Here is a 15,042-nt window from a genome sequence, read left to right on the forward strand (position 1 = left end):
AAATGGATGTAATAAAGGCTTAAATGGGGTTTGAACCCATGACTCCTGCTTTACCAAGCTAAGTGAGAGCTGGGGATTAATTATGCGAGGTGAGGATGTGGATATGAAGAGACTTGATATACGAAAAACACATATTGGATCTGCGAAAAGAAGCAACCTAAGACAGAAGTCCATAAATCAGAAGTGCCAATCTCTCTTATTTATCCTTAGTATTATGTATAGAGCGCTTTTCAATTGAGTGTCGAAAGTAATTTGTGAATTGCTTTGGTTTTGAATTACTTCACTCAATGATTGGTTCAAAGGTCTGGCGCCACTTTTTCAACCAATCAGAAGTGAAACCAAAACCAATCGTGGCTCGAGAGTGCACATTTTCCCGCGCTTTGTAATTACTTCGAGTTTTGATTGGTTTACTGTATTGTCTCTTCCTTTTTGATTGGTCAAAATAATTACTTTGGTTATGGTTTTTCGACACTCTATTTAGGATACAGGTCCAGCTATATTATGGGGTTCAGATTGGGCGTGATAATCACAATGCTTCTGATTGGTGCACAGCCGTTCTAAAAAAAAGATAATACCGTAAACCGATGGGCGGCATTCCATGGAAGATCGTGACTTCTTGATTATGGACCTCTAGCTAAGATAACTGCGATAATCTAACAATCTTAACAAAAATAACGCAACGGCTGATCACTGCAGTGAAAATCAAAACTTTGCGTGAGGTACGCAGCGGCCTCGTGTCAAAGCGAGGAAACGTAACAGGGACCTTATGAAAAGTGTCCTCTACGATCAAGGACGGCTACTGAATCAGTCAAAACGAGTTTTGACACAAGTCAGAGGCCTCCGCTGAAAGAGAAATTTTTTTACTTGTCCCAAACAAAAATGTTGATGCGCAGGCTTTGTGTAACGTTAACTTCGAAGGCGTCTGGATAATGTCGGTTGCTATCGACTCACCCACGGACGTTTTAGCGTTTCTGTCCTTTCCCATAGTTTGGATTTCTTGGGACGAAGAGTAGATTTCTTCGCGACAAGCAGAATCAGCCAGCGAAAATACTGCAGTCTTTTTTGTTTGAGTCAGTTTTGCAAGCACTCTTTTGAAGAGAGGTTCTTCCTCTTCGTCTCCTTGATCGTTGTCGTCTTCTTCTTCATCTTCATCGTCGCCGTTGTCAAACGCGTTCAAAAGAAGCGCCAGGAATAAGTTGAGAACCTGAAAGAAAAAAAATGAAGAGAACTCAATGGGAAACCCTAGCGGAGATGATAGCATGGATTTTTAAGAAGAAGTCCAGTTTTAAGATATTGGGGAGCTTACGCAAGGACAACGAAGTTGTCGAAGAGTATCATTTACCGTTTAAGAATCGCGTTTACGTACAACAGCAAACGCGAAACGGTGGACTTCAGCTTGTCAAAAAAGCATGAAAATGATGTTATATTCGAACTGATCTGTCTCTTTTGAGGAGTTACTTGATACCTGCTACACCTTGTCGTATTAAAAAGTTGGAATAGTCTCGAAGTGATTGCAATAACGCGAAATTATGTTTTTAGATGACGTTCTGCACCTGGTTGCCGTTCCTGTCGTCGTTGCTAAAGCTCCCTAAGGGCCGATTTACACGGCACGATTTTTGTCGCATGCGGCAAGCTCACTACAGGCCTACGACATGACTTACGATTGTCGCAGCGTTTTAAAACATGTTTTAAAATGCTACGACATTTTTTCTGACGTACTCAACAATCGTAAATCATGTCGTGGGCCTGTCGTAAGCCGTTGACGCATGCGACAAAAATCTTACCGTGTAAATCGGCTCTTAAACTCCCTATTAGGGCCGATTTACACCGTACGATTTTTGTCGCATGCGACAACGGCTTACGACAGGCCCACGACATGATTTACGATTGTTGTGTACGTCAGAAAAAATGGCGTAGCATTTTAAAACATGTTTTAAAACGCTGCGACAATCGTATGTCATATCGTAGGCCTGTCGTGAGCTTGTCGCATGCGACAAATATCGTACCGTGTAAATCGGCTCTAAGCAAACACGACAGCTGCGGCAACGACAAACGCCACAAGGCAAGAATATCGATCATTGATTAAAAAAGGAAAGATACTCGTGCTGCACGTGCGGCACGAATTTCCGTGCATTTTTTGCCATACTCCACAAAACAACAACGTGAAACCACCAAATTTTAGGTTTTGACGACAACGCGAGCATATAACAGTGAACCATTCATTTTCTATTTTTACTTTAAAACCCTTCATACCCATCCAGTTACAGGATAGTTTGCCCGTATTGTACAAAGTGAAAAAGACGGGATAAACGCGAAATACTCGCGATAGCGCTTAGTTATATTTTGGAGTGACGTTTTCGTTGAAGTTTCCGTTGTCCTTGCTTGAATTCCCTAATACATGAATGATGACTTCAGCGAGCTCGCATAAAACTCGGAGTTCTCCCGAACAAGAATCGGGTCTATGACCAATTGGAATTCACCCTAACAAACACACTTCCAAGGGCTCGTGTTGTTAAGAGTGCATACGAACTAAAAATCGAAAGGTTAGACGCTCGACTCCTGTTTAGGGACAATCGGACATTTTTCCGAGTACGACCGATTTATCATTAGTTCATAAGGAGATCTCTTGATTTGTGATTAACCAGGCTGCAAAAATACTGTTTTTGTCAAGTCATACCATCTCAAGCCATCATTCGGTTTTATTGAAGCCTTTCAAGGTAGTAAGTGCAATTATACACTGATGTTTTATTATCAAAACCATCTGAAATTCTGGGAACTGTCACCGCGTCATGACTAAATACAAGAGAATGGGGAATTTTAGCATCGACAACGACTGTGACTTCGGGTAAAAGTTCGCCGATTTTGATCACTGCGCATCCGTACTGCGCAGCTCGGCGTCTTCAACTCGTCTCGGCAAGTTGGTCTGCGGCGACTGAACATCAAAAAGTCGCAGCGGAAAGTACGAGTTTGTCAAAAGGAAATTGCGTCTGCTTTTCGCCATTTAGTGTGAAGGACTTCCAATAGAAACTAGAAAGTGGAAACAGCAGCAACTCATTCAAAACTGGCACTGAAATGTGAGCTTCATCCCATAATAGTATTTTCTGCAAATTGGAACTTGTATTACACGATTACATAAGGGACCTTTAGATTCCAGGACGAGTACGAGAACGAGTACGAGTTTTGACTGCCCGTTTTTAGCGAAAATACTTAGAAAATTTATAACCCGTACGATTAATCTTACTCTTTGATAGCAGTATAGGTTGCTCAGTTATTCTTATTGCTGTTACCTGGGTCTTTTTGCTGATCAAAAAATGCCAAAACTGCAACCGTGTTGTTGACTTGTTTTGACACGACGACATTTTTGCAAAATCTCGTACTAAAATGACGACGGTATCACGTTTTTCCCGCCAAAATGACGCTGGTTTGCGCGCGCTCACTGTTGTTCTATGGGAAAATCTCGTACTCGTAGTCGTTCTCGTCCTAGAATCTAAAGCTCTCTATAAATACGTAGAGTACGACTTCGAGCTGAGAACGAGTACAAGTTGTACTTTTTCTCCTACTCGCACTCGTTGCCGATGCTATTATTCTCTAATGTTAAGTGAAGGTTACATATTTCTTTTTGTCTGATCCGTTTGAATCTGAGCATGTCATAATGACTTCTATGTTCGCCGCTAAATTCATCTCATGGACGCGAAACTGACAAAGAAATAAAGAGAAGTACAACTTACAATAAAATTTCCTATGACCACAGCTGGGATGAAGAAAGGAATAGCCGCACCGGGGCTTGTTGCCCTCATACAGTCCCAAAGAGGCTCAATCCATTCGCCGCACAAGACTCTAAACACCATCATAAATGCGTGCCAAAAGTCATTGAAGTTCCATCGCGGCAAGCCGTCCTCACCAAACTTTTCGGGTGTGTAAAATTTTCCAAACATTTTCATTCCCATCAAAGCAAAGATATAAATCACAAGACCCAGGATGAGTGTGATGTTTCCAATTGGTCCAACGCTGTTGGCAATTGTGGCTAAAAGTTTCCGCATAGTCTTCCAGGATTGAGCTAGTTTTAGAATTCTGAACTATGGAACAAAAACAAAATTCTCACCTTCATTTTGTGCCAAATGATCAGTAGAGTCTGACATGAACTTGGAATGCAGCTCGAAATTCCCTTTCCCTGAATACTGTTTGTTTACTTTCACATAGTCGTCCAAGTTTCCATGACTATTGTCCAGAAATTTAAGCAATTAAATGCACGCCCAATTTTTATATTCAACACGAAGTGTCTCTTCGATTCTAAGCATTTGCTACCTAAGTCCAACAGTAGTTATGGTTACACTAGCCCTTTTACCCAAGGGTAAATGGCGTTTGCCCACGGGCAAGGACGTTTTTGTGTGTACCGCTTTCTTAAAGACGAAACTGCCCAAGGGTTATTTCCATGGATACGTAAAAAAGAACAAAAGAATTTCCCTTGACATTTCCTGAACTGAAAAGTACGGTTTATCAGCTCCCTCAGGTAGCTTGGCCAATCGTAAAGCAGAACGTAGCTAATACACGAAGATCCCTAATTATATTAATTATACCCTGTTATTATATGGCTCATGTTGGCCGAAATAACGCGAGCTCTGATTGGCTAAGAGCAGCTAAGCGCTAGGGCATTATTTTCCGAACGGGCCGATTATGGATTATGCAAATTAGTTTCTTCTTCTTAAGGACCATTCTGTTAGCCATGTAGTAAACAACTTAATAACCACGACCGTTCGGTCGTTACAGCAAAATCTCAAACTTCGTCCTTGCCGTATTGACCGAGCGATAGCTATTGTAGGTCAATATACAGCTAGCCCGAGGTTTGAGATTTTGCTGTAAAAACCTCACTCTCGGTTATTAGGTAGTTATTATTTTACCCTGAGGGGAGTCTTTTTAGTTCGCCAAGGGTAACATGAAACCTGAGCTGAACCAAACCCAAGCCATTTACCCACCGAAAGGCCCCAGACCAAAGGTGTGTGTAACCACAACTAATAATGTTAGCTGTAGGGTTATCGTTGGGGTAAATCCGGCAGTTATCTTTACTTAAGGAGCAGAGATGAGTAGGGACCTTGTGACGTCAAGAGCCAGGGGACACTTTATGACGCTTATTTAAATCGGTTAGCATCTAATTACTTGGGTTTCTGTCTTTACCTGTGGCTTGTTTCTCGCAAGTCCCGATACCTTTGCGGCCCCGAAGAACCATTTATGAATTTGGCAACCGCTTGTTTTGGAAAACTGATCTTTTGACATGTTTTCAAGATAACAAGAAAAAATATTGCGAAGTTTGACGACTTAAATCCCCTCCATTTTTGAGATACGAAGAGAATTGTGACACCCGAAAATGGCCCGTAAAGGTTCGGGACCTTCGAGAAACGGGCCCCAGCTGAGATCTAATGGCGCGAAAAAAAATTAAAGCGATTTTCCTTCACTGCTAATCGAAAACCAGAATAATCAGTTTATTAAATTCTCAAGCTGATTAGCGGGCTTAAAGGGCCTTACTAATTTGGAAATTATGAATCATATTAAATTTTGGACTTTGATCGGAAAGAAAAACCCGAGTTCATCGGAACAGCTGAAATAGAGAACCAAAAACTTAACACATTCTCATTTCCGAGTCGAAGAGTTCAAAGTTACAATAAGTATAGAGTTCTAGAAGCTTGAATGAGAGATAATCGCCCCTGTGTGAAAAAAGGTTCCATTCAGGTCCCCGACGATTGTAGTTGTTTTGGTCAGTGAGGTCAGCGCCTGATTCCGAACCCAGAAGTCTCCGAATTGTAGGCTTCCAACTCGTGGGCATAATTTAATGCTAAACAGGGGCCAGTTACAGAAGGCAAGAGGTCGTTGTCCTTTTTCCGCTACTATGGAAAGGATGGCGGCCTCTAGAGACAAGTGCTATAGGTAGTTATCTCTTACCAAACGAAAGGTTCGGAAGACACTAGTCCCAGACGATTCTCGGAAATCTGCTAACTCCAGTCCTGTATCCACCAAACTGATGATAACAATAATGCCGTCAAATATGTTCCATTTTCCTTGAATGTAATACATGGGACCAAGGGCAACAAGTTTCACAACCATCTCCACAGTGAATATCACGGTAAACATCTGGAAAACATAACAATGGATTTGACATGTGCAAATGCACGCATTTTAACCTGAGTTTCGACTTAGTAAGATTCAACCAAATCCAAATACAAATTTTAAGTTGATATTTGCGCAATATAAATGAATTAAGTTTAAGTTTAAGTTTACATTCCCAATCATTTCATTTCCAGAACTTCTTAGAGCATAGTTGCTCTTCGCAAATTATTGCCTTTCTCTTCTCCTTTCTTCTTCTCGACGCTTTTGTCGACATTAAACAACCTCTACACATCCGAATTGCCTTATGACCGCGTCAAAAACTGAATTAAGCACCTGCTATCAAGCGGGCTGCGCATTGAAATAGGATACTGTTCATTCTTGGATTTTTTCAGGTTGCGTATCCAATAGCGTTAATTTAGACAGACAGACTGACACACGACAGACGGACAGATGGATGGATGGAAAGAAATATTTTTAAGTCCCTATCGCTTTAGTAGTATGTAAATAGTGAGCTTTCGTTAATGTATTTTATTATATGGCTTGTGTTTGTAGCCGATATAATGCGCGCTCTAATTGACTAATTGTGACTGAATTGTAGGGCATTATTCTCCCGTAATGCCCACGGGCCGATTACGGGCTTGCAAAAACCAAGCAAAAGGTAATTAAAAAGCCATATAATAAACTACTTACTAACCGAGCTAGCTCTAGCCGTACTGGGGAATATTGGCCCTCGCGCTCGGTTAGTAAGAAGTTATTATAACTTTAAACTAGGAACGTCCCTCTTACTACTGCTCGTGCTTACAGCGATTTTCAAATGAGTGTCGTAAAAACCAAAACCAAAGTAATTACTTTAGCCAAACAGAAAGGACGGAGACAATTCGGTAAACCAATCAAAACTCGAAGTAATTACACGTAGCCGACACAAAGCGCGGGAAAATGTGCACGCGCGAGCCACGATTGGTTTTGGTATCACTTCTGATTGATTGAAAAAGTGGCCCGAGAATTTTGAAGCAATCACCGAGTGAAGTAATCATAAACCAAAGCAATTTGCTAGTTACTTTCGACACTCAATTGAAAACCACTCTAAATTTACATGAAAAATGAGTCTTACCAGATTAAGAATATCAAGAACTCTTTTAAACTCCGCGTCTATTTTATGATGATGCAGAGCAAGAACCACTGTGTTAGCCAAGATAAATCCCATGATAAAAATTTCCACTGCGGGATGACCAAGCACTTCACACATCTTCCTCTGAAGGCGGCGCTTCCACGACATGGCCGTGCGAAACGTCTCGTTCTTCATCTTCTCGTCAAGAATTTCCTTGAAAGAGTTCTTGCTCCCAATGAGTCGCAGTATCGAAGGAGGTTCGGGTACTTCAGGAATTCTGAAGTTGATTTCTTCTATTTTCTTTTGAGTTCTTATCGCATGAATTGTTTTTATAAGAACTTGAACACTCGTGGTCAGTGGATGAAGATGCTCCAGAGTGTCAGAATCGGCGGGGTACGACATGGCTGTCCTGTTTTCGCGCTTTCTTCTCTCGTTCTAGTAAGAGAACAAAAAAAGGTAAAAAAACTGGGCTGGCGCAGTAAGAGCCCATTCCACCAATGTGGCCCGGGATCGTTTCCCGGATTCGACGCCATATGTAGGTTGAGTGTGTTCGTTCTCTACTCTGCTCCAAGAGGTTTTCTCCAGGGTACTAAAGTTTTCCCTCTCCTAAAAAAGACCCTCAACATCGGATTTGATTTGTTGTAATTTCAGTTGATTTGCAGTCTCCCCGATTAGTAGAGCATGCGCACTCGTGCTCGGTTAAATATAAATGAACGACCTAAAGCGCACACTATGGAAAGGCGGTTGATCTCATATAAATGACAGCATAACCGTATAGGAAAAATAATTGATATGTTGACTGGATTTTCAGATAGAAGACTGTTCACTCATAGAAGGAAGAAAAAAGATAATCTTCTGGTATGCTCATTGCAAAAGAGGCGGCTCTTCGATTAGTGCGATCATTGATGAGTCACGTTTGTAAGGCAGGTTAAATGATCATAGTTTTCAGATATAAGATGGAAATAAATATAATATAATATATGATGGCAATAACAACAGTAACCACTATCGTCGTCACCCAGATTTAGCTGATTCAAGTTATGAGAGCCACAGCTGCATATTCGCTTTTGACATAGCGAATGCTACAAAAGAAAGCAAATACTTTGGCCTGGCTAAAAGCAATAAAGTCTACCTTTTGATTTTTAGGCTTTGTGCACTTAGACACTAAAGAGATGGTTAAAATTTTTATTTCTACGGGTGCCCAGTTAAAGGTTTTGCAAAATTCAAATGAAAGTTTTTTCTTTCATTGAAGATAAGGGTGGAGTCAGATTGGAGGGTGTTGCTGTAATAGACTTCAAAGGCGCCTCGTTGGTTACCTCTTTGCTGACAGACTTGATTTCCAGTTCGTACGACAAAGCAACCACAGCCAAGACGAGATTCAGGAGATAAAATGAGCAGAAGAAGATGGCTCCAAGGAAGTAAAAAACACACCAGATACCACTGGAAGCAAGAACCTAAAGAGATCATAATGTCGGAATGAACAATGGCGTACAAACGATGATTGAATTGGGAATAAGTCGGTCACGCAGAAGTACAAGTGAAATAAATCCAGTGGCAATATATAGAGTTGCAAATTTCATGCTTAGAGCCCTGGTATGACAACGGGATTGAAAGGCAAGTATATAACCTGGGGCGAGATTTTAAAACCAATCATTAAGCGTAGCAATTGCAATCGCGTAATTACTTTCAACAGTCATTTGAAAACCGCCCTATCAGCCAATGAGAAGGAAAACCAAAAATGAAATCGCGACTTGAACGCGCGATTTTTCCCGCGCTTTGAGCAACTGGTTCATTGTACTGTTTGCACCTGCTATGATTGGTGGAAATAATTACTTTGGTATTTGATTCACGACACTCAATTGAAAACCGCCCTATTAAAATAGTCGATAAAGATCGAATTGCTACCGTAAAAAGATTGAATGAGTGATGTTTCGAGCTTTAGCCTTTCGATAGAAGCTCGACCTTTGTCCATTCCTTTCTTGATTGCACTTACCTTGTTATAGATATTCTCCCAAAAATCCATGGTGAGAAGTTGAAATGACATCACAAGGGACCAGCCCATGTGATCGAAATTAGAATAACCATAATCTGGGTTGGGTCCTGCATCAGGCAAACAAGTGTAGTTCGCGGGACAGGTCCTGCAAAACATAATGAGCACATATGTTCATTGAAAGCGTTCTCACTGCTCCGTAGTAAGCCTTAATCGAATATTGGTAAACGCAAAAGTGTTTTTAGCATAATCGCTATTAAGAGAAAGTTTGCCATAAGCGTCGACGCTAGCCAAGAAAAAGACATGCCGAAACACGTACACTGTTACCGTATTTAATTGAATTTACGCCGCCGCCGTCGATCAAACGCCGCAGATGTAAGCAAAATTAGGGAGGTGGAGGTTACAAAACAGCGACGCCAAGAAACAAGAGCACATTTTATTAAAGAAGGACTGAATAATCGTGCGGCACGCATTTTAGTTCATATTTTTGTGGTTCTCTGCATAACGACAAGTAAGCAAATAAAATTCGACCCTTTCGTTCTTTATTTTTACTCTGAAACTGATTTTACAACATGAAGTGGAGAAATAGCGAAAGAGCAAAGTTATACTCTGAGGTGCCCGTTTTCGTTGACTTCACCGTCGCAGAACTTAAAGTCCCTATTCACAATAAACGCCGCACTCGATAAAACGCGGCATCAATCAGAAGAGAAATTTAATAAACGCCGCGGCGTTTAATCGAGTAAATAGAGTATTCTTGGAATGCAGTTGCTGGCGCAGGTACCGGATCTCACGTGGATGGCTTTGTCGTTACACCTAAACCGTACAAGATAACTCAAAAACGTGACCGCTTTAGTTGATTCACGTCGTTTCGTGGGCGTACACAACCGGTAAACCCCAAAAAAGCCAGCGGCATTCAATCGGGAGCAGTAGGTTGTTAACTGTTGTGATTAGTTTAGTTGAAAGCTGCAGACAACTTTCAGAGTATAGGATAACGAACAGACGTGTCTCGACTTTGCTCCCAAAAATATTTCATACCTTGCCGATGTACTGTTTCCACAAATAACTGGATTACCTTCTTCATAATACCAATAATCTGAGTACAAAACAACACACACAAAAAAAAGCAAAATAGACCAAAATAGACGTTGTTGTTGAAAACGAGTAGGAAGAGGACCTAGTATTAGATTGGAAATCTAAGACATGTCCTCAGTCCCGTTTAGGCCTGGGAGCATGAATTGTGTAAGACATACGCAAATGTCGCGTCTGTTGCTTCCCGCCAGATGCTGTTCCTTTAAGGGCCTGTGAACTATAATGTAAGTCAAAAATTCGGGGACGCACCCCATATCACTCCTATTTTGGCAGAATGCTTCCACGTTACGCAACTACTACACACAACTACAACCCTGCGAAGTTCCCCACTCCCAAAGCTTGCACGACATTTTGGCCTTGGGTACTCAACATTTTCAGGAGGAAGGGGAGCTGTTATTTTCTTTGAAAAAAAAAAATGTGCTCCATATGTCTTGACCAGGACTGCAGCTTAATAGCTACGTGCACTTTCTTGACTTCCGCTGTCAACGACAGAAGTAGTTGGGCATTTATCTGCTTGCAAAGGAGTCTGAGAAACAAATTACAAAGTATACCTGGATTATTCTTGCGCTCTGTGATGGTGAGGTTCTCAACGTTATGGTCAAGCACGCACTTGTATCTGAGGTGACCCACGAACAACTGCAGGCCAATGAGCGCCATGACGGCCAGAAAGAACACACACAAAACCAAGACATCGCTTAGTAACTTCATTGAGCGAAGCAATGTGTTTACCATGGCCTTTAAACCTAGAAGAAGCAATAAGAAGGTAAATTTTGTCGGTTGATAGTGACTGCTCTGAAAGTAGAAATGAAAATGTCAGAAAATAAAGGGAGTTCAATGAATGCAGCAACAAGACACTACATGTGTGTTGTTGAAGTGGTCCTAGAAATTCGATTCCTCAACGTTTTATGTGACCGCATGCGAGGAACTATAGCTTTGAATTTGAATTGAATTTTAAAACGGCCTTTGCATGATTTCCTTATGTTCTTAAAGAGGATACAAACTGAGTAAAATGAATGAAATCGCTCTTTTGCTTTTTGTGGCTAATTGCAGTAAACGAAATACGACCAAAGGTTTTTGTCATTAGAATCAATGAATATCGTTCCTCGGCATTTACGAACTTAGGCTCCGGCGAATCAATAAAGAAAAGAACAAAAAAGAAGAGACTGGCCCACAAACCCCTCTACCTTCCTGTCTCAACAAGACCGAAAGCGCATAGAAGGCGCCTCCCACAGCTATTATACGGTCCGTGTATGAACCCGAAGCAAAGCACCACAGCCAGATGCATGTAATTATCAGGCAGTCGACCCAATGCTATGAAGTACCTCTCACTTAACTTCATCAAGTTACCGTTCGCAAGTAACTCAAATTATTACGACGAATGTTTTACTAATATTGCAACTGCTTACTAGTGAATGTCAACGAGTGTTAGAAGATGACTTTAGAACTGACTTACCTTTCATAACCGATATCGTGCGCAAAGCTCGTAAGACGCGTACAGTTCGTATGCCAGAAAAGTTAGCGATATTTGGTGCAAGAGTCACATATCTGCGAGACAAAACAAGAAACAAACATTAAATGATGGTGAAAACGTCTGTAGTGGAAGCAAGCTTTGAAAACCAAAAGAAGTCTTTGAGACGTGTAAAGAAAATATTTACCCCATTATAACAACTGTAAAATCCAGCCAATTCCAAGGATTCCTGAGGTAAGCATAGGAGTGAAGAACGAATCCACGAGCAATGATTTTAAGAACCATTTCAGAAGTGTAAATAAAAGCAAAAATGTATCTGAAATAATGACAAAATTGTATTGTTTTACTTGATGTTTTCAGCGTCAAACTTAACATCAGTAGGGCTAATGCTCACATGGTTGATATGGAGTAGAAAACTAGCACTTCACATTACAGTCTAATCAGTTAGGTCTGTTAAGTACGAAGAGTTTAATTATTGAATAAAGTACAAAATGGTTGCACACAAATTTGTATTTTACTATTCTACACTACACGACACTGCATTACACTACACTAAACTAGACTCTACCCTACCATGCCATACCGTAGTATACTATACTACACTACACTATGCTATGCTATTTTATGCTCTACTGTGCTATACTATACTAAACTATACTATACTATACTATACTATACTATACGCTACCAATGAACACACATTTGAGCATGAACTTACTCAGCTTCTTCGGGTGGATGATTCAAAGCAAGGCAGATACAGTTTATCAGTATTATAAAAATAACGAAAAATTCAAAATATCTGTTGTTATTCAGTTATGGATAGAACTCTGTAACTGCAGATAGCGCAAAACTCAAATGTACAATCTTCGTCAAAAGTGACAGACAAACTAGTTACTGTAGTACACTTTAAATAAGTCAACAGCAACTTTTTTATCGTGGTGATGCCTCGTAGCTATATATGAATACTGAGATATCGATTTTGCCAGGGCTATTAAATGCCAGTGGGAAGAATGCGGGATCGATCAGTCAGTGAAAGCCTTAGGAGAAAAAAAGCAAAAATTGTTTTTTTAAAGGATACTGATGAGTGACAATTTTGATGGCGAACAGCCTGAGAGGGTGAAGAGGCTCCAACAAAAACAGTGATCTGGACATATTGAATCTGTAGGCCTGGTCGTGTCCCATTTTGGAGCGCCGACTGAGAACGAGGAAGGTGTCCTTTGATGGTTTCGCCGGAGACTGGGGAATGAATAGAAAATGACAATAACCACTAGAGCAAGTTTCAATCGAGTGTCGTAAAACCAAAACCAAAGTTATTACTTTGGCCAATCAAAAAGGACGGAGACAATCAAGTAAACCTATTAAAACTCGAAGTAATTACACGTAGTCGACACAAAGCACGGGAAAATGTGCACGTGTGAGCCACGATTGGTTTTGGTTTCAGTTCTGATTGGTTGAAAAAGTGGTGCGAGAACTTTGAACCAATCACTGAGTGAAGTAATGCAAAACCAAAGCAATTGGCTTAATACTTTCGACACTCAATTGAAAAGCGCTCTATTCCAATTATCTAAAGCTCTGAAAACAGGGAAAGCGCCGTTACGTTAGCTCAGCCGAACCACAGGAAGGTAAATGAAAAATAAAAACAAAAGCGGTTAACGGAAATAAAGGGGTTAACAACGCGAAGAACAAATCAAGGCAATTAAAGTAATTACATAATAGCACAAAAGCAACTCCCTCCTTATTTCTGGTGTGGTAATTACAGCCCATGGTACAAACCAAGTCACTGATTTGAAAAATTTGGGTGGTTACCGCCGGTTGCTTATCAGATCTTCTTCTCGGTTCTTCTTGTGCCAATGTAACGACATGCCAGTACGCCTATCGATCTTCTCTGCTACAAACTTTTCACCGAGGGACAAAGATTCATTAAATAGGCAATTATTTTTTTAAGAATTGTGGTGAATAAATTACGATCGTCACAGCGTGCGTAGAATCATCTTTATTTCAAAGAGATTTTGTTCTTAGTTGCCGATATTCCGTCTTTATTAATTATCCTCTTCCTTTGATGGCGATACATTTTAGATATCTCTTTGTTCGTTTTCAAATTACAAAGGAAAGAAAAACCGGTATACACAATGAAAACGTTCTAATTGTCTTGCTGAAAAAACAACGAATGACTCACTTATAGCTAGAGTTAGAAAAAATTTCAGAGCGAACTAAATGGACCCTATAAAATGGCAACCCTAAAATTGAATTCATTTCTACGAAGACGGCTCTCTTAAAGGTACAAAGTCTTTAAAATGATACATCATTAAATATTTATTCCAATGAAAGGAAGGTGATTCATCGATAGATCATTTTCCCAAAGTGATTCTGATAAGTGATCAAAAACTTATATGGTGTAATCGCTTCTGACCATGAAAATGAAAACTATTATCGCCGCGACCTCAAATCGATACCTCGAATTACCTTTTGAGTGATGCACAAAAAAACCTTCGGGTTTTTTAAGGAAAACAACTGAATTTATCCTTTGTCGTCTCTGAAGAGATTTTTGTTTTAAAAAACGAAAAAGAAAATACCGGCGTTTCTCGCTGTCATTTGATTTTGACCATGAATCAGTCAAATAACTTGAACTGCTGTCATGGACGAAACTCACGAAATTTAACACTTAATTTAATGGAGTTCAGCTTTAGGAACGAGTAGAAAACCATTTTACTTACTGCGTTGCTCATGGCGTCGAAATCATGCAAAGGTTTTCCTAGTAAGTATGAAGGTGCTTGCATTAGTCTGCCAGGTTTATAAGTCGGGTCGCTTAAACATGCCAGCCCAGCTCGCATGTTTTCTTTAAACAACAAGTCCTGAGTTCCCTGGACTGTAAGCATAACTTGTGCTGTCGCTTTCACAAGCGATTTATCACCGCAGACTCCATTTGAGACTTCTCCATTATAACCGTCCATGGTTGAAGAGGACAATGATGAAATCGAAAGATTTCCTGCTGACCAAAACCGGAGGAAAACTACATAGGAATTTGTTCCGTGATGCCTTAACTATTCTCTGTAAGCGTTTGGACTTAAAACAAAAAAAATGTCCAAACTTTGTGCTGGATAATGATGTTTCCTTTTGGGATAATTCATTTCCAACTGCGCCATCACGATAAACACGAACACTAATACATTGTTTTACGTGGTTTTTGAAATGCTCTGGTGGTTTCGAAATAAGGCATTTTATTTAAATTTTAATGATTTTTTGGAAGAAAAACCTATAACGAGTTGTTGTGGTCACAAAAACAAAACA

General features: G+C 40.3%; 1 protein-coding gene across 1 annotated transcript in view; it reads right to left on the bottom strand.

The window, feature by feature from the left end:
- Positions 1-14,738, bottom strand: part of LOC138027046 (sodium channel protein 1 brain-like) — a 31,537-nt gene extending 16,799 nt beyond the window's left edge. Inside the window, exons 1-13 of the mRNA XM_068874546.1 lie at positions 14,469-14,738; positions 12,833-12,990; positions 12,473-12,553; positions 11,942-12,070; positions 11,740-11,831; positions 10,838-11,029; positions 10,233-10,290; positions 9,201-9,345; positions 8,524-8,661; positions 7,211-7,642; positions 5,935-6,123; positions 3,729-4,076; positions 952-1,204 (exon numbers count right to left, since the gene is read on the bottom strand). Coding sequence (XP_068730647.1) covers positions 952-1,204; positions 3,729-4,076; positions 5,935-6,123; positions 7,211-7,642; positions 8,524-8,661; positions 9,201-9,345; positions 10,233-10,290; positions 10,838-11,029; positions 11,740-11,831; positions 11,942-12,070; positions 12,473-12,553; positions 12,833-12,990; positions 14,469-14,705 — 2,452 coding nt within the window. The 5' untranslated portion in view covers positions 14,706-14,738. The remainder of the gene's footprint in view (positions 1-951; positions 1,205-3,728; positions 4,077-5,934; positions 6,124-7,210; positions 7,643-8,523; positions 8,662-9,200; positions 9,346-10,232; positions 10,291-10,837; positions 11,030-11,739; positions 11,832-11,941; positions 12,071-12,472; positions 12,554-12,832; positions 12,991-14,468) is intronic.
- Between the last annotated feature and the right edge of the window lie 304 nt (positions 14,739-15,042).

Source organism: Montipora capricornis, chromosome 12 (assembly GCF_036669925.1).
Source record: "Montipora capricornis isolate CH-2021 chromosome 12, ASM3666992v2, whole genome shotgun sequence".
Lineage (NCBI taxonomy): Eukaryota > Metazoa > Cnidaria > Anthozoa > Scleractinia > Acroporidae > Montipora > Montipora capricornis.